Source organism: Salvelinus alpinus, chromosome 8 (assembly GCF_045679555.1).
Source record: "Salvelinus alpinus chromosome 8, SLU_Salpinus.1, whole genome shotgun sequence".
In the NCBI taxonomy this organism is placed as follows: Eukaryota; Metazoa; Chordata; class Actinopteri; order Salmoniformes; family Salmonidae; genus Salvelinus; species Salvelinus alpinus.
Genome location: NC_092093.1, coordinates 48642297 through 48670030, shown reverse-complemented (window position 1 = coordinate 48670030; position 27734 = coordinate 48642297). Strand labels below are relative to the sequence as shown.

Here is a 27734-nt window from a genome sequence, read left to right as displayed (position 1 = left end):
GAGGGGGGGAGAAAGAGAAACAGAGAGAGAGAGAGAGAGAGAGAGACAGAGAAAGAGAGAGACACAGAGAGGGAAACACAGAGACACACAGAGAGAGAGACAGAGAGACAAGGAGACACAGAGGGAGAGCGAGACAGGGAGAGAGAGAGAGAGAGAGAGAGAGAGAGAGAGAGAGAGAGAGAGAGAGAGAGACACAGTATCATTTCCCAGACAGTCAGCCATCATATATACTGGTTAGTCTTGGTGATGTAAAAAAACATCCAAACATCTCAGAACTTAACTGCTGACCATGATTCTTATAGCTGCACTATATTAAACATGTGCTGCATGACCAGGGAACCTGATCCTGGATCTGGTTTGGAAAGACATGTCTGGTGGGATCCTTGGCAGACAGTTGGATGCAGGAAACACATGTTATTCATTCTACCTCTTTTTTGTCTGGTGGCTGTGAAGCAATGAGATCATCACAAATGATCCCCCTGCAGGTTTATATATATATATTTTTTATACAACCATTCATACACGACCCATAATCCCCGGCTCTGCCAGTGGACCACACCAACCAGCAGCGTTCCTGGTTTAAAGGCTTATTATCCTGACATCACAGGAGGAAGACGGCTCATCATAATGGCTGGAACGGAGCGAACGGCACCAAACCAATAGAAACCGTGTGTTTGATACCATTTCACTCATTCTGCACCTCCAGCCATTACCACGAGCCCCGTCCTCCCCAATTAAGGTGCCACCAACCTCCTGTGTCTGACACTGTGGCTTCCCTGAAACCGATCAGTGAGTGAGTAATACTCAGAAATTCACAAATAAGCCGAAAGCTGATTTATACATACGAAGACGTACGAAAGGATAGTTTATAGGGAAGAACCCGACCCCATTGGTTGAGGACAGGACACTCACACACGCTTGCTCTGCACGATGTCGATGTAGTCTTCAGAACGCGCGTAGTATCCGTCCAGACTCAACGCTCCCCAGAAGTTGGACCACAACTTGCCGTGACGAGTGACAAGAGGACCAATTATTTTCCTGCAGAAAAGAGAAGAAGAAGAAAGAGAGAGAGACTGTCACTATCATTCAGTACAAAGAATTTGAAACTGTAAAAGATTAAGAAAAAAAATGTCATATTTATTGAGTGAAAAGCCTAAATGTGCAGTTTTGGCGGCCAAATATGTGTCCTCTTGCCACAAGCTGAGGGACAGCCAGTGAAAAGTGCAATGTAATGTGGATAATATTTCCTGTTTAGTTTTGTCTTTCATACCAGGTCATGTGTCTTCTCAGTCATGTTGACACTGGTCTACTACCATTGCTTTAATGTATTGTTGTTCTGATTCATATTGTTGTTGTAGTTGTTGATTGTAATCCCATGTCCACTACTACTATTATTATTGCTGTTGGTCCCACCATTTTTGTTATATGTATACTTTGACAATGTAAGTAATTTAACTTGCCATGTCAATAAAGTATTTTAAATTGAATAATGAATTGAAATTAAGAGAGAGCGAGAAAGAGAGACAAAGGAGAAAGAGAAAGCGCACAAGAGAGAGAGAGCGAGAGAGAGCACGAGAGAGAGAGAACGAGAGAGAGAACGAGAGAGAGAGAACGAGAGAGAGAGAGAACGAAAGAGAGAGAGCATGAGAGAGAGCATGAGAGAGAGAGAGAGAGAGAGAGAGAGAGAGAGAGAGAGAGAGAGAGAGAGAGAGAGAGAGAGAGAGAGAGAGAACGAGAACGAGAGAGAACGAGAACGAGAGAGAGAGAGAGAGAACGAGAGAGAGAACAAGAGAGAGAGAGAGAGAGAGAGAGAGAGAGAGAGAGAAAGAGTGTGTAATTCTTTAAAACAGGATGTCGTAATTCTGTCAAACAGGATGTCGTAATACTGGGTGTCTTAAGGATGTAACAAACATCCAAACATCCTGCATCTCAGACTCAACTCAACTCCCAAAGTGAACCAGGAGGACTGCTGCCAAGTGGGAATTGCTAGAGCAGAACCTCACTGGGTCAAATTACAGTAGACCAGACATAACATAATGTTAGCTTATACTATACTGAATTCAACAGGGCCTGAACTCACAGACAGCAGTAGAGACCCTACCGCTGGTCTCTACCGCTGGACTCTACCGCTGGTCTCTACCGCTGGACCCTACCGCTGGTCTCTACCGCTGGTCTCTACCGCTGGGCTCTACCGCTGGTCTCTACCGCTGGACCATACCGCTGGTCTCTACCGCTGGTCCCTACCGCTGGACCCTACCGCTGGACCCTACCGCTGGTCTCTACCGCTGGTCTCTACCGCTGGTCTCTACCGCTGGTCTCTACCACTGGACCATACCTCTGGACCATACCGCTGGTCTCAACCGCTGGTCTCTACCGCTGGTCTCTACCGCTGGTCTCTACCGCTGGACCCTACCGCTGGTCTCTACCGCTGGTCTCTACCACTGGTCTCTACCGCTGGACCATACCTCTGGACCATACCGCTGGTCTCTACCGCTGGTCTCTACCGCTGGACTCTACCGCTGGACCCTACCGCTGGACCCTACCGCTGGACCCTACCGCTGGTCTCTACCGCTGGTCTCTACCGCTGGTCCCTACCGCTGGTCTCTACCGCTGGTCCCTACGGCTGGTCTCTACCGCTGGTCTCTACCGCTGGTCTCTACCGCTGGACCCTACCGCTGGTCTCTACCGCTGGTCTCTACCGCTGGACCATACCTCTGGACCCTACCGCTGGACCCTACCGCTGGTCTCTACCGCTGGTCTCTACCGCTGGTCTCTACCGCTGGACCCTACCGCTGGACCCTACCGCTGGACCCTACCGCTGGTCTCTACCGCTGGACCCTACCGCTGGTCCCTACCGCTGGTCTCTACCGCTGGTCTCTACCGCTGGTCTCTACCGCTGGACCCTACCGCTGGTCTCTACCGCTGGTCTCTACCGCTGGACCATAGCTCTGGACCCTACCGCTGGACCCTACCGCTGGTCTCTACCGCTGGTCTCTACCGCTGGACCCTACCGCTGGACCCTACCGCTGGTCTTTACCGCTGGACTCTACCGCTGGTCTCTACCGCTGGACCCTACCGCTGGACCCTACCCCTGGACCCTACCGCTGGACCCTACCGCTGGACCCTACCGCTGGTCTCTACCGCTGGTCTCTACCGCTGGTCTCTACCGCTGGACCCTACCGCTGGACCCTACCCCTGGACCCTACCGCTGGACCCTACCGCTGGTCTCTACCGCTGGTCTCTACCGCTGGACCCTACCGCTGGACCCTACCGCTGGACCCTACCGCTGGTCTCTACCGCTGGTCTCTACCGCTGGTCCCTACCGCTGGTCTTTACCGCTGGACCCTACCGCTGGTCCCTACCGCTGGTCTCTACCGCTGGACCCTACCGCTGGTCCCTACCGCTGGTCCCTACCGCTGGTCTCTACCGCTGGTCCCTACCGCTGGACCCTAGCGCTGGTCTTTACCGCTGGTCTCTACCGCTGGTCTCTACCGCTGGACCCTACCGCTGGTCTTTACCGCTGGACCCTACCGCTGGTCTCTACCGCTGGTCTCTACCGCTGGACCCTACCGCTGGACCCTACCGCTGGTCTCTACCGCTGGACCCTACCGCTGGACCCTACCGCTGGACCCTACCGCTGGACCCTACCGCTGGTCTCTACCGCTGGACCCTACCGCTGGTCTCTACCGCTGGACCCTACCGCTGGTCTCTACCGCTGGACCCTACCGCTGGACCCTACCTCTGGTCCCTACCGCTGGACCTTACCGCTGGACCCTACCGCTGGTCTTTACCGCTGGACCCTACCGCTGGACCCTACCGCTGGTCTTTACCGCTGGTCCCTACCACTGGACCCTACCGCTGGACCCTACCGCTGGACCCTACCGCTGGACCCTACCTCTGGTCCCTACCGCTGGACCCTACCGCTGGACCCTACCGCTGGTCTCTACCGCTGGTCCCTACCGCTGGTCTCTACCGCTGGTCTCTACCGCTGGACCCTACCGTTGGTTCCTACCGCTGGACCCTACCGCTGGTCCCTACCGCTGGACTCTACCGCTGGACCCTAACGCTGGTCCCTACCGCTGGTCTCTACCGCTGGACCCTACCGCTGGACCCTACCTCTGGTCCCTACCGCTGGACCTTACCGCTGGACCCTACCGCTGGTCTTTACCGCTGGTCTCTACCGCTGGTCCCTACCGCTGGACCCTACCGCTGGTTCCCTACCGCTGGTCTTTACCGCTGGTCTCTACCGCTGGTCCCTACCGCTGGACCCTACCGCTGGTTCCCTACCGCTGGTCCCTACCGCTGGTCTCTACCGCTGGTCCCTACCGCTGGTCTCTACCGCTGGACCCTACCGCTGGTCCCTACCGCTGGTCTCTACCGCTGGACCCTACCGCTGGTCTCTACCGCTGGACCCTACCGCTGGTCCCTACCGCTGGACCCTACCGCTGGTCCCTACCGCTGGACTCTACCGCTGGACCCTACCGCTGGTCCCTACCGCTGGTCTCTACCGCTGGACCCTACCGCTGGACCCTACCGCTGGACCCTACCGCTGGACCCTACCGCTGGTCCCTACCGCTGGACCCTACCGCTGGACCCTACCGCTGGACCCTACCGCTGGTCTCTACCGCTGGTCTCTACCGCTGGACCCTACCGTTGGTTCCTACCGCTGGACCCTACCGCTGGTCCCTACCGCTGGACTCTACCGCTGGACCCTAACGCTGGTCCCTACCGCTGGTCTCTACCGCTGGACCCTACCGCTGGACCCTACCTCTGGTCCCTACCGCTGGACCTTACCGCTGGACCCTACCGCTGGTCTTTACCGCTGGTCTCTACCGCTGGTCCCTACCGCTGGACCCTACCGCTGGTTCCCTACCGCTGGTCTTTACCGCTGGTCTCTACCGCTGGTCCCTACCGCTGGTCTCTACCGCTGGTCTCTACCGCTGGACCCTACCGTTGGTTCCTACCGCTGGACCCTACCGCTGGTCCCTACCGCTGGACTCTACCGCTGGACCCTAACGCTGGTCCCTACCGCTGGTCTCTACCGCTGGACCCTACCGCTGGACCCTACCTCTGGTCCCTACCGCTGGACCTTACCGCTGGACCCTACCGCTGGTCTTTACCGCTGGTCTCTACCGCTGGTCCCTACCGCTGGACCCTACCGCTGGTTCCCTACCGCTGGTCTTTACCGCTGGTCTCTACCGCTGGTCCCTACCGCTGGACCCTACCGCTGGTTCCCTACCGCTGGTCCCTACCGCTGGTCTCTACCGCTGGTCCCTACCGCTGGTCTCTACCGCTGGACCCTACCGCTGGTCCCTACCGCTGGTCTCTACCGCTGGACCCTACCGCTGGTCTCTACCGCTGGACCCTACCGCTGGTCCCTACCGCTGGACCCTACCGCTGGTCCCTACCGCTGGACTCTACCGCTGGACCCTACCGCTGGTCCCTACCGCTGGTCTCTACCGCTGGACCCTACCGCTGGACCCTACCGCTGGACCCTACCGCTGGACCCTACCGCTGGTCCCTACCGCTGGACCCTACCGCTGGACCCTACCGCTGGACCCTACCGCTGGTCCCTACCGCTGGACCTTACCGCTGGACTCTACCGCTGGTCTTTACCGCTGGACCCTACCGCTGGACCCTACCGCTGGTCTTTACCTCTGGTCCCTACCACTGGACCCTACCGCTGGTCTCTACCGCTGGTCCCTACCGCTGGTCTGTACCGCTGGTCTCTACCGCTGGTCCCTAGCGCTGGTCCCTACCGCTGGTCTTTACCGCTGGACCCAACCGCTGGTCTCTACCGCTGGACCCTACCGCTGGTCCCTACCGCTGGACCCTACCGCTGGTCTCTACCGCTGGTCCCTACCGCTGGTCTCTACCGCTGGTCTCTACCGCTGGTCTTTACCGCTGGACCCTACCGCTGGACCCTACCGCTGGTCCCTACCGCTGGACCCTACCGCTGGACCCTACCGCTGGACCCTACCGCTGGACTCTACCGCTGGTCTCTACCGCTGGACCCTACCGCTGGACCCTACCGCTGGACCCTACCGCTGGTCCCTACCGCTGGTCTCTACCGCTGGTCTCTACCGCTGGACGCTACCGCTGGACCCTAGCGCTGGTCTCTACCGCTGGACCCTACCGCTGGTCCCTACCGCTGGACCCTACCGCTGGTCTCTACCGCTGGACCCTACCGCTGGTCCCTACCGCTGGTCTCTACCGCTGGTCTCTACCGCTGGTCCCTACCGCTGGTCCCTACCGCTGGACCCTACCGCTGGACCCTACCGCTGGTCCCTACCGCTGGTATCTAGCGCTGGTCTCTACCGCTGGTCCCTACCGCTGGTCTCTACCGCTGGTCCCTACCGCTGGACCCTACCGCTGGTCTCTACCGCTGGACCCTACCGCTGGTCCCTACCGCTGGACCCTACCGCTGGTCCCTACCGCTGGTCTCTACCGCTGGACCCTAGCGCTGGACCCTAGCGCTGGTCTCTACCGCTGGACCCTACCGCTGGTCTCTACCGCTGGACCCTACCGCTGGTCCCTACCGCTGGACCCTACCGCTGGTTCCTACCGCTGGACCCTACCGCTGGACCCTACCGCTGGTCTCTACCGCTGGACCCTACCGCTGGTCTCTACCGCTGGACCCTACCGCTGGACCCTACCGCTGGTCTCTACCGCTGGACCCTACCGCTGGTTCCCTACCGCTGGTCTCTACCGCTGGACCCTACCGCTGGTTCCTACCGCTGGACCCTACCGCTGGACCCTACCGCTGGTCCCTACCGCTGGTCTCTACCGCTGGACCCTACCGCTGGTCTCTACCGCTGGACCCTACCGCTGGACCCTACCGCTGGTCTCTACCGCTGGACCCTACCGCTGGACCCTACCGCTGGTTCCCTACCGCTGGTCTCTACCGCTGGACCCTACCGCTGGTCCCTACCGCTGGTCCCTACCGCTGGACCCTAGCGCTGGTCTCTACCGCTGGTCCCTACCGCTGGTCCCTACCGCTGGACCCTACCGCTGGTCTCTACCGCTGGTCTCTACCGCTGGACCCTACCGCTGGTCCCTACCGCTGGACCCTACCGCTGGTCCCTACCGCTGGTCTCTACCGCTGGTCCCTAGCGCTGGACCCTACCGCTGGTCTCTACCGCTGGACCCTACCGCTGGTCCCTACCGCTGGACCCTACCGCTGGTCCCTACCGCTGGACTCTACCGCTGGACCCTACCGCTGGTCCCTACCGCTGGTCTCTACCGCTGGTCTCTACCGCTGGTCTCTACCGCTGGACCCTACCGCTGGTCCCTACCGCTGGTCTCTACCGCTGGTCTCTACCGCTGGTCTCTACCGCTGGTCCCTACCGCTGGTCCCTACCGCTGGTCCCTACCGCTGGACCCTACCGCTGGACCCTACCGCTGGTCCCTACCGCTGGTATCTAGCCCTGATCTCTACCGCTGGTCTCTACCGCTGGACCCTACCGCTGGTCCCTACCGCTGGACCCTACCGCTGGTCTCTACCGCTGGACCCTACCGCTGGTCCCTACCGCTGGTCCCTACCGCTGGACCCTACCGCTGGACCCTACCGCTGGTCTCTACCGCTGGTCTCTACCGCTGGACCCTACCGCTGGACCCTACCGCTGGTTCCCTACCGCGGGTGCCCTACCGCTGGTCTCTACCGCTGGTCCCTAGCGCTGGTCTCTACCGCTGGACCCTACCGCTGGTCCCTACCGCTGGTCTCTACCGCTGGTCCCTACCGCTGGACCCTACCGCTGGTCTCTACCGCTGGTCTCTACCGCTGGACCCTACCGCTGGTCTCTACCGCTGGACCCTACCGCTGGTTCCCTACCGCTGGTCCCTACCGCTGGTCTCTACCGCTGGTCCCTACCGCTGGTCTCTACCGCTGGACCCTACCGCTGGTCCCTACCGCTGGTCTCTACCGCTGGACCCTACCGCTGGTCTCTACCGCTGGACCCTACCGCTGGTCCCTACCGCTGGACCCTACCGCTGGTCCCTACCGCTGGACTCTACTGCTGGACCCTACCGCTGGTCCCTACCGCTGGTCTCTACCGCTGGACCCTACCGCTGGACCCTACCGCTGGACCCTACCGCTGGTCCCTACCACTGGACCCTACCGCTGGACCCTACCGCTGGACCCTACCGCTGGTCCCTACCGCTGGACCTTACCGCTGGACTCTACCGCTGGTCTTTACCGCTGGACCCTACCGCTGGACCCTACCGCTGGTCTTTACCTCTGGTCCCTACCACTGGACCCTACCGCTGGACCCTACCGCTGGTCTCTACCGCTGGTCCCTACCGCTGGTCTGTACCGCTGGTCTCTACCGCTGGTCCCTAGCGCTGGTCCCTACCGCTGGTCTTTACCGCTGGACCCAACCGCTGGTCTCTACCGCTGGACTCTACCGCTGGTCCCTACCGCTGGACCCTACCGCTGGTCTCTACCGCTGGTCTCTACCGCTGGTCCCTACCGCTGGACCCTACCGCTGGTCTCTACCGCTGGACCCTACCGCTGGACCCTACCGCTGGTCCCTACCGCTGGTCTCTACCGCTGGTCTCTACCGCTGGTCTTTACCGCTGGACCCTACCGCTGGACCCTACCGCTGGTCCCTACCGCTGGACCCTACCGCTGGACCCTACCGCTGGTCTCTACCGCTGGACCCTACCGCTGGACTCTACCGCTGGTCTCTACCGCTGGACCCTACCGCTGGACCCTACCGCTGGACCCTACCGCTGGTCCCTACCGCTGGTCTCTACCGCTGGTCTCTACCGCTGGACGCTACCGCTGGACCCTAGCGCTGGTCTCTACCGCTGGACCCTACCGCTGGTCCCTACCGCTGGACCCTACCGCTGGTCTCTACCGCTGGACCCTACCGCTGGTCCCTACCGCTGGTCTCTACCGCTGGTCTCTACCGTTGGTCCCTACCGCTGGTCCCTACCGCTGGACCCTACCGCTGGACCCTACCGCTGGTCCCTACCGCTGGTATCTAGCGCTGGTCTCTACCGCTGGTCCCTACAGCTGGTCTCTACCGCTGGTCCCTACCGCTGGACCCTACCGCTGGTCTCTACCGCTGGACCCTACCGCTGGTCCCTACCGCTGGACCCTACCGCTGGTCCCTACCGCTGGTCTCTACCGCTGGACCCTAGCGCTGGACCCTAGCGCTGGTCTCTACCGCTGGACCCTACCGCTGGTCTCTACCGCTGGACCCTACCGCTGGTCCCTACCGCTGGACCCTACCGCTGGTTCCTACCGCTGGACCCTACCGCTGGACCCTACCGCTGGTCCCTACCGCTGGTCTCTACCGCTGGACCCTACCGCTGGTCTCTACCGCTGGACCCTACCGCTGGACCCTACCGCTGGTCTCTACCGCTGGACCCTACCGCTGGTCCCTACCGCTGGTCCCTACCGCTGGACCCTACCGCTGGACCCTACCGCTGGTCTCTACCGCTGGACCCTACCGCTGGACCCTAGCGCTGGTCCCTACCGCTGGTCTCTACCGCTGGTCCCTACCGCTGGACCCTACCGCTGGTCTCTACCGCTGGTCTCTACCGCTGGACCCTACCGCTGGACCCTACCGCTGGTTCCCTACCGCTGGTCTCTACCGCTGGACCCTACCGCTGGTCCCTACCGCTGGTCCCTACCGCTGGACCCTAGCGCTGGTCTCTACCGCTGGTCCCTACCGCTGGTCCCTACCGCTGGACCCTACCGCTGGTCTCTACCGCTGGTCTCTACCGCTGGACCCTACCGCTGGTCCCTACCGCTGGACCCTACCGCTGGTCCCTACCGCTGGTCTCTACCGCTGGTCCCTAGCGCTGGACCCTACCGCTGGTCTCTACCGCTGGACCCTACCGCTGGTCCCTACCGCTGGACCCTACCGCTGGTCCCTACCGCTGGACTCTACCGCTGGACCCTACCGCTGGTCCCTACCGCTGGTCTCTACCGCTGGTCTCTACCGCTGGTCTCTACCGCTGGACCCTACCGCTGGACCCTACCGCTGGACCCTACCGCTGGTCTCTACCGCTGGTCTCTACCGCTGGTCCCTACCGCTGGTCCCTACCGCTGGACCCTACCGCTGGACCCTACCGCTGGTCCCTACCGCTGGTATCTAGCGCTGGTCTCTACCGCTGGTCCCTACCGCTGGTCTCTACCGCTGGTCACTACCGCTGGACCCTACCGCTGGACCCTACCGCTGGACCCTACCGCTGGTCCCTACCGCTGGTCCCTACCGCTGGTCTCTACTGCTGGACCCTAGCGCTGGTCTCTACCGCTGGACCCTACCGCTGGTCTCTACCGCTGGACCCTACCGCTGGTCCCTACCGCTGGACCCTACCGCTGGTCCCTACCGCTGGACTCTACCGCTGGACCCTACCGCTGGTCCCTACCGCTGGTCTCTACCGCTGGACCCTACCGCTGGTCTCTACCGCTGGACCCTACCGCTGGTCCCTACCGCTGGACCCTACCGCTGGTCTCTACCGCTGGACCCTACCGCTGGTCTCTACCGCTGGTCCCTAGCGCTGGTCTCTACCGCTGGACCCTACCGCTGGTCTCTACCGCTGGACCCTACCGCTGGTCCCTACCGCTGGACCCTACCGCTGGTCCCTACCGCTGGACTCTACCGCTGGACCCTACCGCTGGTCCCTACCGCTGGTCTCTACCGCTGGACCCTACCGCTGGTCTCTACCGCTGGACCCTACCGCTGGTCCCTACCGCTGGACCCTACCGCTGGTCTCTACCGCTGGACCCTACCGCTGGTCCCTACCGCTGGTCTCCACCGCTGGACCCTACCGCTGGACCCTACCGCTGGTCTCTACCGCTGGTCTCTACCGCTGGTCTCTACCGCTGGTCTCTACCGCTGGTCTCCACCGCTGGACCCTACCGCTGGTCCCTACCGCTGGACCCTACCGCTGGTCCCTACCGCTGGTCCCTACCGCTGGACCCTACCGCTGGTCCCTACCGCTGGACTCTACCGCTGGTCCCTACCGCTGGACCCTACCGCTGGTCTCTACCGCTGGTCTCTACCGCTGGACCCTAGCGCTAGACCAGTATAATACAATAACATACCTGTTCTATATTACCCACGGAACGTACATAAACATTGCATGTTTGAGATTTCTGTCCCTATGACGACGGCCACAACAATATAAAAACAGCATACCGGTTTCTGTTCAATTGGCCTGAGACAGAAATACAGTAACACACCTGTTCAAATGGCCTGAGACAGAAATACAGTAACACACCTGTTCAAATGGCCTGAGACAGAAATACAGTAACACACCTGTTCAAATGGCCTGAGACAGAAATACAGTAACACACCTGTTCCTGTTCAAATGGCCTGAGACAGAAATACAGTAACACACCTGTTCAAATGGCCTGAGACAGAAATACAGAAACACACCTGTTCCTGTTCAAATGGCCTGAGACAGAAATACAGTAACACACCTGTTCAAATGGCCTGAGACAGAAATACAGTAACACACCTGTTCCTGTTCAAATGGCCTGAGACAGAAATACAGTAACACACCTGTTCAAATGGCCTGAGACAGAAATACAGTAACACACCTGTTCAAATGGCCTGAGACAGAAATACAGTAACACACCTGTTCAAATGGCCTGAGACAGAAATACAGTAACACACCTGTTCTGCTCGATGAGGATCTTCAGGGTCTGTCTGTTGGTGAGCATCACGTCAGCGTCCATACTGAGATAGTAGTCACAGCCTGGGTCTTTACGACACAGCCCCCTTGGGTAGAGACATGGAGGAAATAAGTCTAATCAATCATTGATTCATTATAATTATAAACGATGGCCTGATGAGCTACCAAGCACATACTTTGAAGTCTTAAATGAGATACATTTAGTCCTCACATATGGACCCACTCCCTATGCACCAGACATGAACAAGAGAAATCAATCAATGATAGGGATATTAATTACAGCTGATCAATTACAACGGACATCATAATGATAGGGAGATTAGATACAACTGATCAATTACAACGGACATCATAATGATAGGGAGATTAGATACAACTGATCAATTACAACGGACATCATAATGATAGGGAGATTAGATACAACTGATCAATTACAACGGACATCATAATGATAGGGAGATTAGATACAACTGATCAATTACAACGGACATCATAATGATAGGGAGATTAGATACAACTGATCAATTACAACGGACATCATAATGATAGGGAGATTAGATACCAAACATATACTTTACCATAAGTCCTACTGTACTTTGCACGTTTCCAATGATTAGATCCTAACTAAAACACTACTAATTCCCTACTACAGAGATTCAGTTCCCAATGAAGGGTGTAGCTGAGGTTAATGTACTGTATATTCATGTGAATATTACAGACCAATGATAACCCTTAGAGAGGATTGTGAATAATGGGGGGGCCATCCCAACCTGCCAGGTCATGTCCCGACCTGTCCTGTCCCGACCTGCCCTGTCCCGACCTGCCCTGTCCCGACCTGTCCTGTCCCGACCTGCCCTGTCCCGACCTTCCCTGTCCCGACCTGTCCTGTCCCGACCTTCCCTGTCCCGACCTGTCCCGACCTGCCCTGTCCCGACCTGCCCTGTCCCGACCTGCCCCGACCTGCCCTGTCCCGACCTGCCCTGTCCCGACCTTTCCCGTCCCGACCTGCCCCGTCCCGACCTGCCCCCTCCCGTCCCGACCTGCCCCGTGCCCCGACCTGCCCTGTCCCGACCTGCCCCGACCTTCCCTGTCCCGACCTGCCCTGTCCCGACCTGCCCCGTCCCGACCTGCCCCCTCCCGTCCCGACCTGCCCCGTCCCGCCCCGACCTGCCCTGTCCCGACCTGCTCTGTCCCGTCCTGCCCTGTCCCGACCTGCCCTGTCCCGTCCTGTCCAGACCTGTCCCGACCTGCCCTGTCCCATCCTGTCCAGATCTGTCCCGTCCCGACCTGTCCTGCCCTGTCCCGACCTGCCCCGTCCCGACCTGCCCCGTCCCGACCAGCCCTGTCCCGACCTGCCCTGTCCCGACCTGCCCTGTCCCGACCTGCCCTGTCCCGACCTGCCCTGTCCTGCCCCGTCCTGTCCCGACCTGCCCTGTCCTGTCCCGACCTGCCCTGTCCTGTCCCGACATGTCCCGACCTGCCCTGTCCCGACCTACCACGTCCGTCCCTGTCCTGTCCTGTCATGCCCATCCTGTCCTACTCTGTCTTGTCCTGTCTAGTGATCTAAAACATTGGCATGCTCTCTTTGTGTTCAATGAGTTCATTGAGAGCCTAGGGTCAGATCTGTTTGTGCTGTCTAACCTAGCCTGGTGTCAGACCTGTTTGTGCTGTCTAACCTAGCCTGGTGCCAGATCTGCTTGTGCTGTCTAACCTAGCCTGGTGCCAGATCTGTTTGTGCTGTCTAACCTAGCCTGGTGCCAGATCTGTTTGTGCTGTCTAACCTAGCCTGGTGCCAGATCTGTTTGTCCTGTCTAACCTTTATTTAACTAGTTAAGTCAGTTAAGAACAAATTCTTAATTACAATGATGGCCTACACCAAACCTGGACGACGCTGGGCCAATTGTGCGCCGACCTATGGGACACCCAACGTAGCCTGGTGCCAGATCTGTTCGTGCTGTCTTGCCTACTCCTAAGTTTGTTGTCACGCAGCTAGACAGTTCCTTCTGAGGTGAGGGGGGAGGTTTAGGGGCCCTAGTCTCTCTGAGGTGAGGTGAGGGGGAGGTTTAGGGGCCCTAGTCTCTCTGAGGTGAGGGGGAGGTTTAGGGGCCCTAGTCTCTCTGAGGTGAGGTGAAGGGGGGAAGGTTTAGGGGCCCTAGTCTCTCTGAGGTGAGGTGAAGGGGGGGAAGGTTTAGGGGCCCTAGTCTCTCTGAGGTGAAGGGGGGATGTTTACCGGCCCTAGTCTCTCTGAGGTGAGGTGAGGGGGAGGTTTAGGGGCCCTAGTCTCTCTGAGGTGAGGGGGAGGTTTAGGGGCCCTAGTCTCTCTGAGGTGAGGTGAAGGGGGGAAGGTTTAGGGGCCCTAGTCTCTCTGAGGTGAGGTGAAGGGGGAAGGTTTAGGGGCCCTAGTCTCTCTGAGGTGAAGGGGGAATGTTTACCGGCCCTAGTCTCTCTGAGGTGAGGTGAGGGGGAGGTTTAGGGGCCCTAGTCTCTCTGAGGTGAGGTGAGGGGGACGTTTAGGGGCCCTAGTCTCTCTGAGGTGAGGTGGGGAAGGTTTAGGGGCCCTAGTCTCTCTGAGGTGAGGATGGGGGGAAGGTTTAGGGGCCCTAGTCTCTCTGAGGTGAGGTGAGGGGGGGAAGGTTTAGGGGCCCTAGTCTCTCTGAGGTAAAGGTGAGGGGGGAGGTTTAGGGGCCCTAGTCTCTCTGAGGTGAGGTGAGGGGGAGGTTTAGGGGCCCTAGTCTCTCTGAGGTGAGGGGGAGGTTTAGGGGCCCTAGTCTCTCTGAGGTGAGGTGAAGGGGGGAAGGTTTAGGGGCCCTAGTCTCTCTGAGGTGAGGATGGGGGGGGGGGGGGGGTTAGGGGCCCTAGTCTCTCTGAGGTAAAGGTGAGGGGGAGGTTTAGGGGCCCTAGTCTCTCTGAGGTGAGGATGGGGGGAAGGTTTAGGGGCCCTAGTCTCTCTGAGGTGAGGATGGGGGGGGGGGGGGGTTTAGGGGCCCTAGTCTCTCTGAGGTGAGGTGGAGGGGGGAAGGTTTAGGGGCCCTAGTCTCTCTGAGGTGAAGGGGGAATGTTTACCGGCCCTAGTCTCTCTGAGGTGAGGTGAGGGGGAGGTTTAGGGGCCCTAGTCTCTCTGAGGTGAGGTGAGGGGGAGGTTTAGGGGCCATAGTCTCTCTGAGGTGAGGTGGGGAAGGTTTAGGGGCCCTAGTCTCTCTGAGGTGAGGATGGGGGGAAGGTTTAGGGGCCCTAATCTCTCTGAGGTAAAGGTGAGGAGGAGGTTTAGGGGCCCTAGTCTCTCTGAGGTGAGGATGGGGGGAAGGTTTAGGGGCCCTAGTCTCTCTGAGGTGAGGATGCGGGGGGGGTTTAGGGGCCCTAGTCTCTCTGAGGTGAGGATGGGGGGAAGGTTTAGGGGCCCTAGTGTCTCTGAGGTGCGGATCGGGGGAGGTTTAGGGGCCCTAGTGTCTCTGAGGTGAGAAGGTTTAGGGGCCCTAGTCTCTCTGAGATGCGGATGGGGGGGGGTTTAGGGGCCCTAGTGTCTCTGAGGTGAGAAGGTTTAGGGGCCCTAGTGTCTCTGAGGTGAGGGGGAGGTTTAGGGGCCCTAGTCTCTCTGAGGTGAGGTGAGGGGGAGGTTTAGGGGCCCTAGTCTCTCTGAGGTGAGGGGGAGGTTTAGGGGCCCTAGTCTCTCTGAGGTGAGGTGAGGGGGAGGTTTAGGGGCCCTAGTCTCTCTGAGGTGAGGGGGGAAGGTTTCAGGGAAGAGAGACGGGAACACACACAACTAGATGAATCACACACACAGGTCGGGTAGCGTACGTACATGCCCATGTTCCTGGCCTCTCCTTGGCTCAAGTTCTCCTCCGGACCCACAACCTTGAAGCTTTTGAACACGTCTTTATTTTCCTCCCAAAACTTCTGGATGTGTCTCTCATGGTAAACCTCCTGCAGAGAGAGAGAAAGAGAGAAAGAGAGACCGAGAGACACAGACAGATAATTATTACTAATATTACAGTTATATTATAGAGAACTGAGAGAGAGAAGAGGACATGGTTGATGGATCGGGAGCTGTGTCTTGCACTCTGCCATACTGAGTCGATCCAGAGCCAAGGTCCAGCTGCAGATACTCCATACTCACATTGTTATGAACGAAGACGTTAAGTTTATGTTTGGGGTAGTCGAGGGTCACAAGTCTCTGGAAGAATTGAGAGAGGAAAGGAGTGGGCTGTTCGATGAACACTCCAACCATCACAGTGGGATACTCCTGTTGATACAAGACACACTGTTATTAAACCACACTTACCGACACATTGATGGAAATCTGTTCTGGTCACACTTTATTTGGATAGTCAGGATTTTCTCGTAGATACTGTCAACAAATCTCATGATAAGCAACTGCTTGTTAAGATTAGGGTTAAAGTTAGAATAAGGGTTAAGGTAGGGTTCCCCAACATGCCGAATTTGGCCCGCGGGTGGTTTTATTTGGCCCCCCAAGTTTTCTGAGCAAAGAAAATTGTTGAACATAAAAGACTAAAAACACCAATAAGTCGACTCCAAGTGATTTTAATTTAAGAAATCTGTTCCCAAGTAGAGAGACACGTGATCGTATACAAATGTAATCAAGGTTTGAAATGATTATGTTTTAGTCAAACACTATATCTGTTTGAGATTCTTGCAGTTCATTTGCAGTCTACAAATTATTTGTAGTTATGTTCCGCCACCCGACCATCCGCTCAAGAAAACATCGCCTGAGGCTGAATCTAGTTGATGATCCCTGGGGTAAGGGTTAAGGTTAGGGTTAGAGCTAGAGCTAGGGTTAGGGTTAGAGCTAGAGCTAGGGTTAGGAATAGAGCTAGGGTTAGGGTTAGGGTTAGAGCTAGAGCTAGGGTTAGGGTTAGAGCTAGGGTTAGGGTTAGGGTTAGAGCTAGAGCTAGGGTTAGGGTTAGAGCTAGGGTTAGGGTTAGAGCTAGGGTTAGAGCTAGAGCTAGGGTTAGGGTTAGGATAAGGGTTAAGGTTAGGGTTAGTAGATATTTAGTTGAATTGTTACTGGTAGTCTGTAGAGCAGTGGTCGACAGGTTGCAGTCTATCACAGTGCCATCCTTTTGTCACCAAAGCCCCATATACCACCCACCACTGCGACCTGTACGCTCTCGTCAGCTGGCCGTCGCTATATTCATCGCCAAACCCACTGGCTCCAGGTCATCTATAAGTCTTTGCTAGGTAAAGCTCTGCCTTATCTCAGCTCACTGGTCACCATAACAAAACCCGCCCGTAGCACGCGCTCCAGCAGGTATATCTCACTGGTCATCCCCAAAGCCAACACCTCCTTTGGCCGCCTTTCCTTCCAGTTCTCTGCTGCCAATGACTGGAACGAATTGCAAAAATCGCTGAAGTTGGAGACATATCTCCCTCACTAGCTTTAAACATCAGATATCTGAGCAGCTCACAGATCGCTGCAGCTGTACACAGCCCATCTGTAAATAGCCCATCCAACTACCTACCTCATCCCCATATTATTTTTTTACAACTTTTTTGGCTCTTTTGCACACCAGTATTTCTACTTGCACATCATCTTCTGCACATCTATCACTCCAGTGTTACTTTGCTAAATTGTAATTATTTCGCCTCTATGGCCTATTTATTTCCTACCTCCCTACTCTTCTACATTTGCACACACTATACATAGATTTTTCTATTGTGTTATTGACGGTACGTTTGTTTATGTGTAACTCTGTGTTACTCTGTTGTTGTTTTTGTCACACTGCTTTGCTTTATCTTGGCCAGGTCGCAGTTGTAAATGAGAAGTTGTTCTCAACTGGTCTACCTGGTTAAATAAAAGTAAAAAATTGTTTTTTTAAATAAATAATTCCTAGTCGATCACCAAATATTTCTGTAGAAAAGCCAATGAACGATAAAGGCTTGCGCTCCTTTAAAAAAAATCTTGTTGAGCTGGTGCCGGAAGGTGCACTTGATTCAAAAGTCCTGCACACCGGGTAAGCAAAGTGTTCCCATGAGTCAAACTCCACCTACACGGCGGACCGGCAAATCTGACTAAATCGAGTGCACCTACTGCGCTACAGAATCGGATAGCTCAAATCACCGTGGCTACAGAGCTTCCATGACCCGGGCCACAGCCAAGTTTAATAGGCTATTAGCCTACGTAATATTAAATTACTTTTAAAACCATGACCACCGAGAGACTGTCAACGAATACAGCAAAGAGCTGCTGTTTTTATGAGTTAATGTTGAAGTTTCTATTCAGCACCGTCAAATGTTTTTATTCAACACTATAACAAAACGAGCTTCTCCGTACCTCCGCTCGGGCTGCAGCTGCAATGAATCAGTAGCCAAGTATCGACAGCCCTGCGTTTTATTATTATTAGCGGCTCGTCGTGTCGATTTTAATATTAAGGAATATTTCCCTTTCTCTGGTCATTGGAACAACATGATTTTGTGCGTGAGGCAGATGCGGTGCGACTCGAGTTTCGACCATCGGGTGGAAGACCGTGTCCCCTCTCTCTGGTCAGTCTCACCGGAGGAAAGGAAGGAGAGAGCAGTGAGAGGCGGTGAGAGGCGGACCGTGAGAGGCGGTTGGGAAAAATCGACTTTTCGACCAGAAAGACTTTTCGACCAGAAGACCACTGACGTGGTGATCTGACCTCGTTGACCATCAGATGCCGGTACAATCAGCCCAGTAAAATAAAACAGCTAATTATTTAAATTCATCAAAGAGCTCCACAGTGCCTCACAAGTGCTAAACCAACTGATCTATTTTGTTATCAAAGCTGGAGTTTTGAAATATATAAATGGTCTGATTAACAATATTGTCAGGCCAATCATATAGCCAATATGCTCTGATAATGTACTAGGCCAACTGCCCAAACTTCATTCCTACGGAACTCTTTGTCTGAGGTTAAATGTAAAATCAACATCTGAGCAGTAGATCTCAGCTTGCTTTTTGACCCGGAAGTGATCTCGACTCAGAAAAGGTTGGTGACCACTGTTGTAGAGCATATCCATATAAAGTGTTCCCGCTGTGTTCAATAATTCATCCAATTAGGTATTTTATTCACTAACATCATTTCTCACTTTTACTAACACTTTACTTCATTAATCATAAACAGAAAATGATGTCAACAACACCTGCAACACGTACAATCAAACTAGAATTGACAACAACAACAGAGAAGGGCAGTTATGTCTGTTCAGACTCAATGAAATCATGTTTGTGTGGGACCCTCCCTGAAGACACTGAAAAGATTTGGCATGGGTCCCCAGATCCTCTAAAAGTTCTACAGCTGCACCACCGAGAGCATCCTGACCGGTTGCATCACTGCCTGGTGTGGTAACTGCTCGGCATCTGACCGTAAGGCGCTACAGAGGGTAGTGAGTACAGCCCAGTACATCACTGGGGCCAGGCTTCCTGCCATCCAGGACTTATATACTAGACGGTGTCAGAGGAAAGCCCATAAAATTATCAGAGACTCCAGTCACCCAAGTTATAGATGGTTCTCTCTGCTACCACACGGCAAGCGGTACCGGAGCGCCAAGTCTAGGACCAAAAGGTTCTTTAACAGCTTCTACCCCCAAGCCATTAGACTGGTGTAGAATTAATCAAATGGCCACCGGACAATTTACATTGACCCCCTCCATTTGTTTTGTACACTGCTGCTACTCACTATTAATTATCTATGCATAGTCACTTTACCCCTACCTATATGTACAAATTACCTCAACTAACCTGTACCCTCACACACTGACTCAGTACAAGTACCCCCTGTATATAGCCTCGTTATTGTTACTTTTTATAATTTTTTACTTTAGTTTATTTGGTAAATATTTTCTTAACTCTTCTTGAACTGCACTGTTGGTTAAGGGCTTGCAAGTAAGTATGCTTGTCCCTCTCTGAAGAGGTTGAGAGCTTGTCCCTCCCAGAAGAGACAGTAGACAGAGGAGAGAGTTGTGTCCCATGACTCTCTGATTCTCCAGTCCACACAGCTTCTACAGGGCCTCCCTCCTCTCGACCAGGCTAAAGACCAGGCTTGGGCCAGCCGGACAGGCATGAAAAAATATCTAATTTGCGAGTTCCGTGATGACTAATGAGTTCTAGAACTTCCAAGGATGGAAGTGACACCCAGTGACCAAGCCAGAGGGCGCCTTAAATTGTTACGGACAGAAAGAAATGAAGAAAAGAAAAGGTAAAGAAAGAGAGGGAAGGATGCTGCAGAGTCTCGGAGAAAGCAGGACAAGAGCTCCGCCTACAGAGACAAGCCTTCAAATGTTAGAGTGTCAGCAACAACAACGTGTCTTTCTGCTGCTAGGACCTAGGCCCTGTCCCAAAACCACAGTATACATAGCAAGGAGGACGGCCTGGGACAGGGCACACAGTGACCTGAGCTCACCCCCTATCCCTCACACACAGCCAGGGCTTCTCTCTCTCTCTCCCTCTCTATCACTCACTCACAGGACACAGCGGGGACAATGTTCTTGAACCGCTCTGTTGAAACTGTTGGGAAATTGGAACCCTCTGACCTCCATACAGGTCCCAGAGTCCAGGAAGTCTTTCTCTGAACCATCCAACCTTCAGTACGGTCCAGTAAATATGCCTCTGAATAGCACAGCAGTGTGAAATATTCACCGCTTACCCTCAGCTTCCAATACCCTGCCCATTATCAAGCAGATGAGAGGCAGGATTTCTGAGGATTTGACCATTCATCATATTCAATGGTAGTAAGGTAGCGGATGGTTCGTTGAAGACGTCTTCTAGAGATTCTCCCAAAGAGGTCTTTTATACAGCTGGGTTGGTTTGTGTGAGTTAGCGCCAGACACAGTGAAACAGAGTGAATACATCCCTTCATAGACCTCACACGGTAAAGTGAGAGGAATAGAGACTCTCTGGAGACAGCAGTGTAGCGGGGTGTTCAGATCACCATGTGCTTGATGATGTATTCTGTTAACCATCCAAGCTTCTAAACATTCCCCATGTCTATGTTTATATCCCTGAACGAAGTGAAAAATGGAACGAAAGAGGGGAGGAGAGACAGACAGACACACAACGAAGTAGACAGTTACTGTTAGAGACAGATCTTACTCCTGCCACTGATATGTCTATAGAGACAGTTACTCCTGTCAGTGATATGTCTATAGAGACAGTTACTCCTGTCACTGATATGTCTATAGAGACAGTTACTCATGCCACTGATATGTCTATAGAGACAGTTACTCCTGTCAGTGATATGTCTATAGAGACAGTTACTCCTGTCACTGATATGTCTATAGAGACAGTTACTCCTGTCACTGATATGTCTATAGAGACAGTTACTCCTGTCAGTGATATGTATATAGAGACAGTTACTCCTGTCACTGATATGTCTATAGAGACAGTTACTCCTGTCACTGATATGTCTATAGAGACAGTTACTCCTGTCACTGATATGTCTATAGAGACAGTTCTTACTCCTGTCACTGATATGTCTATAGAGACAGTTACTCCTGTCAGTGATATGTCTATAGAGACAGGTACTCCTGTCAGTGATATGTCTATAGAGACAGTTACTCATGCCACTGATATGTCTATGGAGACAGTTACTCCTGCCACTGATATGTCTATAGAGACAGGTACTCCTGTCACTGATATGTCTATAGAGACAGTTACTCATGCCACTGATATGTCTATGGAGACAGTTACTCCTGTCACTGATATGTCTATAGAGACCGTTACTCCTGTCAGTGATATGTCTATAGAGACAGTTACTCATGTCACTGATATGTCTATAGAGACAGTTACTCCTGTCAGTGATATGTCTATAGAGACAGTTACTCCTGTCACTGATATGTCTATAGAGACAGTTACTCCTGTCACTGATATGTCTATAGAGACAGTTCTTACTCCTGTCACTGATATGTCTATAGAGACAGTTACTCCTGTCGGTGATATGTCTATAGAGACAGTTACTCCTGTCACTGATATGTCTATAGAGACAGTTCTTACTCCTGTCACTGATATGTCTATAGAGACAGTTACTCCTGTCAGCGATATGTCTATAGAGACAGGTACTCCTGTCACTGATATGTCTATAGAGACAGTTACTCCTGTCACTGATATGTCTATAGAGACAGGTACTCCTGTCACTGATATGTATATAGAGACAGTTACTCATGCCACTGATATGTCTATAGAGACAGGTACTCCTGTCACTGATATGTCTATAGAGACAGTTACTCATGCCACTGATATGTCTATGGAGACAGTTACTCCTGTCACTGATATGTCTATAGAGACAGTTACTCCTGTCACTGATATGTCTATGGAGACAGTTACTCCTGTCACTGATATGTCTATAGAGACAGTTACTCCTGTCACTGATATGTCTATAGAGAGAGTTACTCCTGTCACTGATATGTCTATGGAGACAGTTACTCCTGTCACTGATATGTCTATAGAGACAGTTACTCCTGTCAGTGATATGTCTGTAGAGACAGTTACTCCTGTCACTGATATGTCTATAGAGACAGTTACTCCTGTCACTGATATGTCTATAGAGACAGTTACTCCTGTGACTGATAAGACTATAAAGACCAGGGTTGTCCCCGACAGTACCAAGATCTCCTCCACCGCACAAGCCAGAGGGGTGGAAAAACAGACAGGAAGATCACCCACTCAAGTAGAGTACATTAAAAAAAAATCTGTGTGTCTCTCTCTACGTGTGTATTTTTCTCTGTGTGTGTGTATCTCTGTCTGTGTGTATCTCTGTCTGTGTGTCTCTCTGTCTGTGTGTCTCTCTGTCTGTGTGTATCTCTGTCTGTGTGTGGGTATCTCTGTCTGTGTGTGTGTATCTCTGTCTGTGTGTCTCTCTGTCTGTGTGTGTGTCTCTGTCTGTGTGTGTGTCTCTGTCTGTGTGTGTGTCTCTGTCTGTGTGTGTGTCTCTGTCTGTGTGTGTGTCTCTGTCTGTGTGTGTGTCTCTGTCTGTGTCTCTGTCTGTGTGTCTGTGTGTTTCTGTCTATGTGTATCTCTGTCTGTCTGTCTGTGTGTATCTCTGTCTGTCTGTCTGTCTGTATCTCCATCTGTCTGTATCTCCGTCTGTCTGTATCTCCGTCTGTCTGTATCTCTGTCTGTCTGTATCAGTGTGTGTGTGTGTGTGTGTGTGTGTGTATGTCTGTGTGTCTGTGTGTATCTCTGTCTGTCTGTGTGTATTTCTGTGTGTCTGTGTGTATCTCTGTCTGTCTGTGTGTATCTCTGTCTGTCTGTGTGTATCTCTGTGTGTCTGTGTGTATCTCTGTGTGTCTGTGTGTATCTCTGTGTGTATCTCTGTGTGTATCTCTGTCTGTCTGTCTGTCTGTGTGTATCTCTGTGTATATATCGCTGTCTGTGTGTATCTCTGTGTGTCTGTGTGTAACCCTCGAAGCCCAACAATGACCGTTGGTGTGCTCTGTGTCCCTGCAGACCCTTATTAAAATAGTGTCTCAGAGCCACTCTAGACAGAGGAAACAGAGAGCTGCTGTGGTGCAGGACATGGTGTTTGGGTTTTCACTGAGCTTCACTTAAAGGGGTGTCACTGTCCAACCAGCCCTATATTTAATGGTCCTGCTCAGCAGGAGTTGTATCCACCAGGCTAAGTTACCCTGGTTACCCACCCGGAACATTTCTCACTGCACGCAAATGTGCCCATTTGGGGATTTGATGGTATTTCTGATTGGCTTTTAACGGACCACCACTAATGACCTGTGGAGCTTCTCAAAGCAATGTTTTATTCACCTCAAACAGCAAGCAAGCAAACAAAGTCTGTTTTTAAAATCCATTGAAAATGTACCATAAGTTCCTCAATGTATTTGAGAAATCTTTCCAGCTCTCTCCCTTTTCGATAACCACTCAGCGTGAAAAGGGAAACATGTTATGCTCTGATCCAGTGGAAACATCATAAAATAGGCCTACCTGATAACTTCTTATCAGTGCTGGACTTGGACTGAAATAGGTTCCGCTACTCATTTTTGGGTGCTGGTACTGTTTATATTTAGGTGCAGGAGCTCCACAATACTGTTGAGATAATATTATATAAGAGGAACAGGAGCTCAAGTGTAACCAGTGTGAAATGGCTAGCTAGTTAGCGGTGGTGCGCGCTAATAGCGTTTCAATCGGTGACGTCACTCGCTCTGAGACTTTGAAGTAGTTGTTCCCCTTGCTCTGCAAGGGTCACGGATTTTGTGGAGCGATGGGTAACGATACTTCGAGGGTGACTGTTGGCAATGTGTGCAAAGGGTCCCTGGTTCGAGCACAGGTAGGTGGGGAGGAGAGGGACAGAAGCAGTAGAAAACGTTAGATGACGGAGCTGAGGATCTCTCTCTCTCTTTCTTTCCTGTCCTGGCTGTCCAAAGACCACCTGGTCGTGCTGCTGCTCCAGTTTCAACTGTTCTGCCTGCGGCTATGGAACCCTGACCTGTTCACTAAATGTGCTACCTTGGCCCGGACCTGCTGTTTTCGACCCTCCCTCTCTCTCTCTACCGCACCTGCTGTCTCGACCTCTGAATGCTCGGCTATGAAAAGCCAACTGGCAATTACTTCTGAAATGCTGACCTGTTGCTCCCTCTACAACCTCAGGGAATATTATTTGACCCTGCTGGTCATCTATGAACGTTTGAACATCTTGAAGAATGTTCAAACGTTCATGGCCTTAATGGCCATGTACTCTTATAATCTCCACCAGCACAGCCAGAAGAGGACTGGCCACCCCTCAGAGCCTGGTTCCTCTGTAGGTTTCTTCCTAGGTTTCTTCCTAGGAGTTTTTCCTAGCCACCGTGCTTCTACATCTGCATTGCTTTATAAATACAAGGGCTTAATCAATACATTTACATCTCTCTCTCTCTCTCTCTCTCTCTCTCTCTCGGGCTTTAATGGCATGGGAAACATATGTTAACATTGCCAAAGCAAGTGAAATAGATAATAAATTAAAATAAACCAAAATTGACAGTAAACATTACACTCACAGAAGTTCCTAAAGAATAAAGAAAATTCAAATGTCATATTATGTCCATATACAGAGTGCAAATAGTTAAAGTACAAAAGGGAAAATAAATAAACATAAATATGGGTTGTATTTACAATGATATTTGTAGGAGAGGGAAGAGAAGGAGAGGAGGAGGAGAAGAGGAGGAGAAGGAGGAGAAGGTAGGAGGAGGAAGAGGAGGAGGAAAGGAGGAGAAGGAGGAGAAGGTAGGAGGAGGAAGAGGAGGAGGAAAGGAGGAGAAGGTAGGAGGAGGAAGAGGAGGAGGAAAGGAGGAGAAGGAAGGAGGAGGAGGAGAGGGAAGAGGAGGAGGAGGAGAAGGAAAGGAGGAAGAGGAAGAGGAGAAGGAAAGGAGGAAGAGGAGGAGGAAAGGAGGAGAGGAGGAGAAGGAAGGATGAGGAAGAGGAGGAGGAGGAGGAGAGGGAAGAGGAGGAGGAGGAGAGGAAAGGAGGAGAGGAGGAGAAGGAAGGAGGAATGGAGGAGAGGGAAAAGGAGGAGAAGGAAGAAGAGGAGAAGGAAGAAGAAGAGGAGGAGGAGGAAGAGGAGGAGTGGGAGGAGGTGAGGAGAAGATGAGGAGATTTGGATTTGTGTGGTTCACTCACTTTAAGCTGAGACAAATCCACCATGTTGTGGTCACAGACGCCGCAGCCTCTCTCATAGTTCCAGGAGTTGGGGATGTAGTTCCCTAGATAGTTCAAATACATCTGGAAGTAAAGAACAAATAGATCATGAATCAACAAACGCCATTGTCATGCTATCCTCTCCTTCTCTTCCCTCCTTCTCTTCCCGCTCCTTCTCTTATCCTCTCCTTCTCTTCCCTCCTTCTCTTATCCCCCATTGTCATGCTATCCTCTCCTTCTCTTCCCTCCTTCTCTTCCCTCCCGCTCCTTCTCTGCCCTCCTTCTCTTATTCCCAATTGTCATGCTATCCTCTCCTTCTCTTCCCTCATTCTCTTCCCTCCTTCTCCTCCCGCTCCTTCTCTTATCATCTCCTTCTCTTATCCTCTCCTTCTCTTCCCTCCTTCTCTTATCCTCTCCTTCTCTTCCCTCCTTCTCCTCCCACTCCTTCTCTTCCCTCCTTCTCCTCCCTCTCCTTCTCTTCCCTCTCCTTCTCTTCCCTCCTTCTGTTATCCTCTCCTTCTCTTATCCTCTCCTTCTCTTCCCTCCTTCTCTTATCCTCTCCTTCTCTTATCCTCTCCTTCTCTTATCCTCTCCTTCTCCTCCCGCTCCTTCTCCTCCCGCTCCTTCTCTTAACCTCTCCTTCTCTTCCCTCCTTCTCTTATCCTCTCCTTCTCTTCCCTCCTTCTCTTATCCTCTCCTTCTCTTCACTCCTTCTCTTATCCACTCCTTCTCTTCCCTCCTTCTCTTACCATCTCCTTCTCTTACCCTCTCCTTCTCTTACCCTCTCCTTCTCTTACCCTCTCCTTCTCCTCCCGCTCCTTCTCTTATCCTCTCCTTCTCTTCCCTCCTTCTCTTATCCTCTCCTTCTCTTCCCTCCTTCTCTTATCCACTCCTTCTCTTCCCTCCTTCTCTTATCCTCTCCTTCTCTTACCCTCTCCTTCTCTTACCCTCTCCTTCTCTTACCCTCTCCTTCTCCTCCCGCTCCTTCTCTTATCCTCTCCTTCTCTTACCCTCTCCTTCTCCTCCCGCTCCTTCTCTTCCCTCCTTCTCTTATCCTCTCCTTCTCTTATCCTCTCCTTCTCCTCCCGCTCCTTCTCTTCCCTCCTTCTCTTATCCCCTCCTTCTCTTATCCTCTCCTTCTCTTATCCTCTCCTTCTCTTCCCTCCTTCTCTTATCCTCTCCTTCTCTTATCCTCTCCTTCTCTTCCCTCCTTCTCTTATCCTCTCCTTCTCTTCCCTCCTTCTCTTATCCTCTCCTTCTCTTCCCTCCTTCTCTTATCCCCCATTGTCATGCTATCCTCTCCTTCTCTTCCCTCCTTCTCTTATCCCCCATTGTCATGTTATCCTCTCCTTCTCTTCCCTCCTTCTCTTATCCTCTCCTTCTCTTCCCTCCTTCTCTTATCCTCTCCTTCTCTTCTCCTTCTCTTATCTTCTCCTTCTCTTCCCTCCTTCTCTTATCCTCTCCTTCTCTTCCCTCCTTCTCTTATCCTCTCATGCTATGTTGATTTGTCCTTTGCAACAAAGTTTCATATAGTATTAAGAGAACAGTATATTCCACATGGGTGTTTGGTGGTAGTCTGTGTTTACTAGTGATTTACTGTGGTAGTAAGTTCAATAGGTCGCATCCAAACTGCCACTCTATTCCCTACACAGTACACTACTTCTGAGCAGAGCACCGTAGGTCTGCAGGAATGTCCGTCTGGACTGAGAGGTCACAGACAGGTCACAGGAGAGGAGTAATTATTCTCCCTTCTGAAGTCAATCACGAGCAGCTAGGCAGGTCATATTGTATAGATAGATCACTAGCAGCTAGGCAGGTCATATTGTATAGATGGATCACTAGCAGCTAGGCAGGTCATATTGTATAGATAGATAACTAGCAGCTAGGCAGGTCATATTGTATAGATAGATCACTAGCAGCTAGGCAGGTCATACTGTATAGATAGATAACTAGCAGCTAGGCAGGTCATACTGTATAGATAGATCACTAGCAGCTAGGCAGGTCATACTGTATAGATAGATAACTAGCAGCTAGGCAGGTCATACTGTATAGATATATATCTAGCAGCTAGGCAGGTCATACTGTATAGATAGATAACTAGCAGCTAGGCAGGTCATACTGTATAGATGGATCATGAGCAGCTAGGCAGGTCATACTGTATAGATAGATCACTAGCAGCTAGGTAGGTCATACTGTATAGATAGATAACTAGCAGCTAGGTAGGTCATACTGTATAGATAGATCACTAGCAGCTAGGCAGGTCATACTGTATAGATAGATAACTAGCAGCTAGGCAGGTCATATTGTATAGATAGATCACTAGCAGCTAGGCAGGTCATATTGTATAGATAGATCACTAGCAGCTAGGCAGGACTTACTGTATAGATAGATCACTAGCAGCTAGGCAGGTCATATTGTATAGAAAGATCACTAGCAGCTAGGCAGGTCATACTGTATAGATAGATCACTAGTAGCTAGGCAGGTCATA

General features: G+C 52.9%; 1 protein-coding gene across 2 annotated transcripts in view; it reads right to left on the bottom strand.

The window, feature by feature from the left end:
- The window catches only part of LOC139583238 (procollagen-lysine,2-oxoglutarate 5-dioxygenase 2-like), a 129058-nt gene that overhangs the window by 23675 nt on the left and 77649 nt on the right, over positions 1 to 27734 (bottom strand). For both annotated transcript variants that reach the window (XM_071414089.1, XM_071414090.1), the window contains exons 8-12: positions 25229 to 25330; positions 15767 to 15892; positions 15452 to 15573; positions 11634 to 11738; positions 913 to 1038 (exon numbers count right to left, since the gene is read on the bottom strand). In XM_071414089.1, the coding sequence (XP_071270190.1) occupies positions 913 to 1038; positions 11634 to 11738; positions 15452 to 15573; positions 15767 to 15892; positions 25229 to 25330 (581 nt within the window). The remainder of the gene's footprint in view (positions 1 to 912; positions 1039 to 11633; positions 11739 to 15451; positions 15574 to 15766; positions 15893 to 25228; positions 25331 to 27734) is intronic.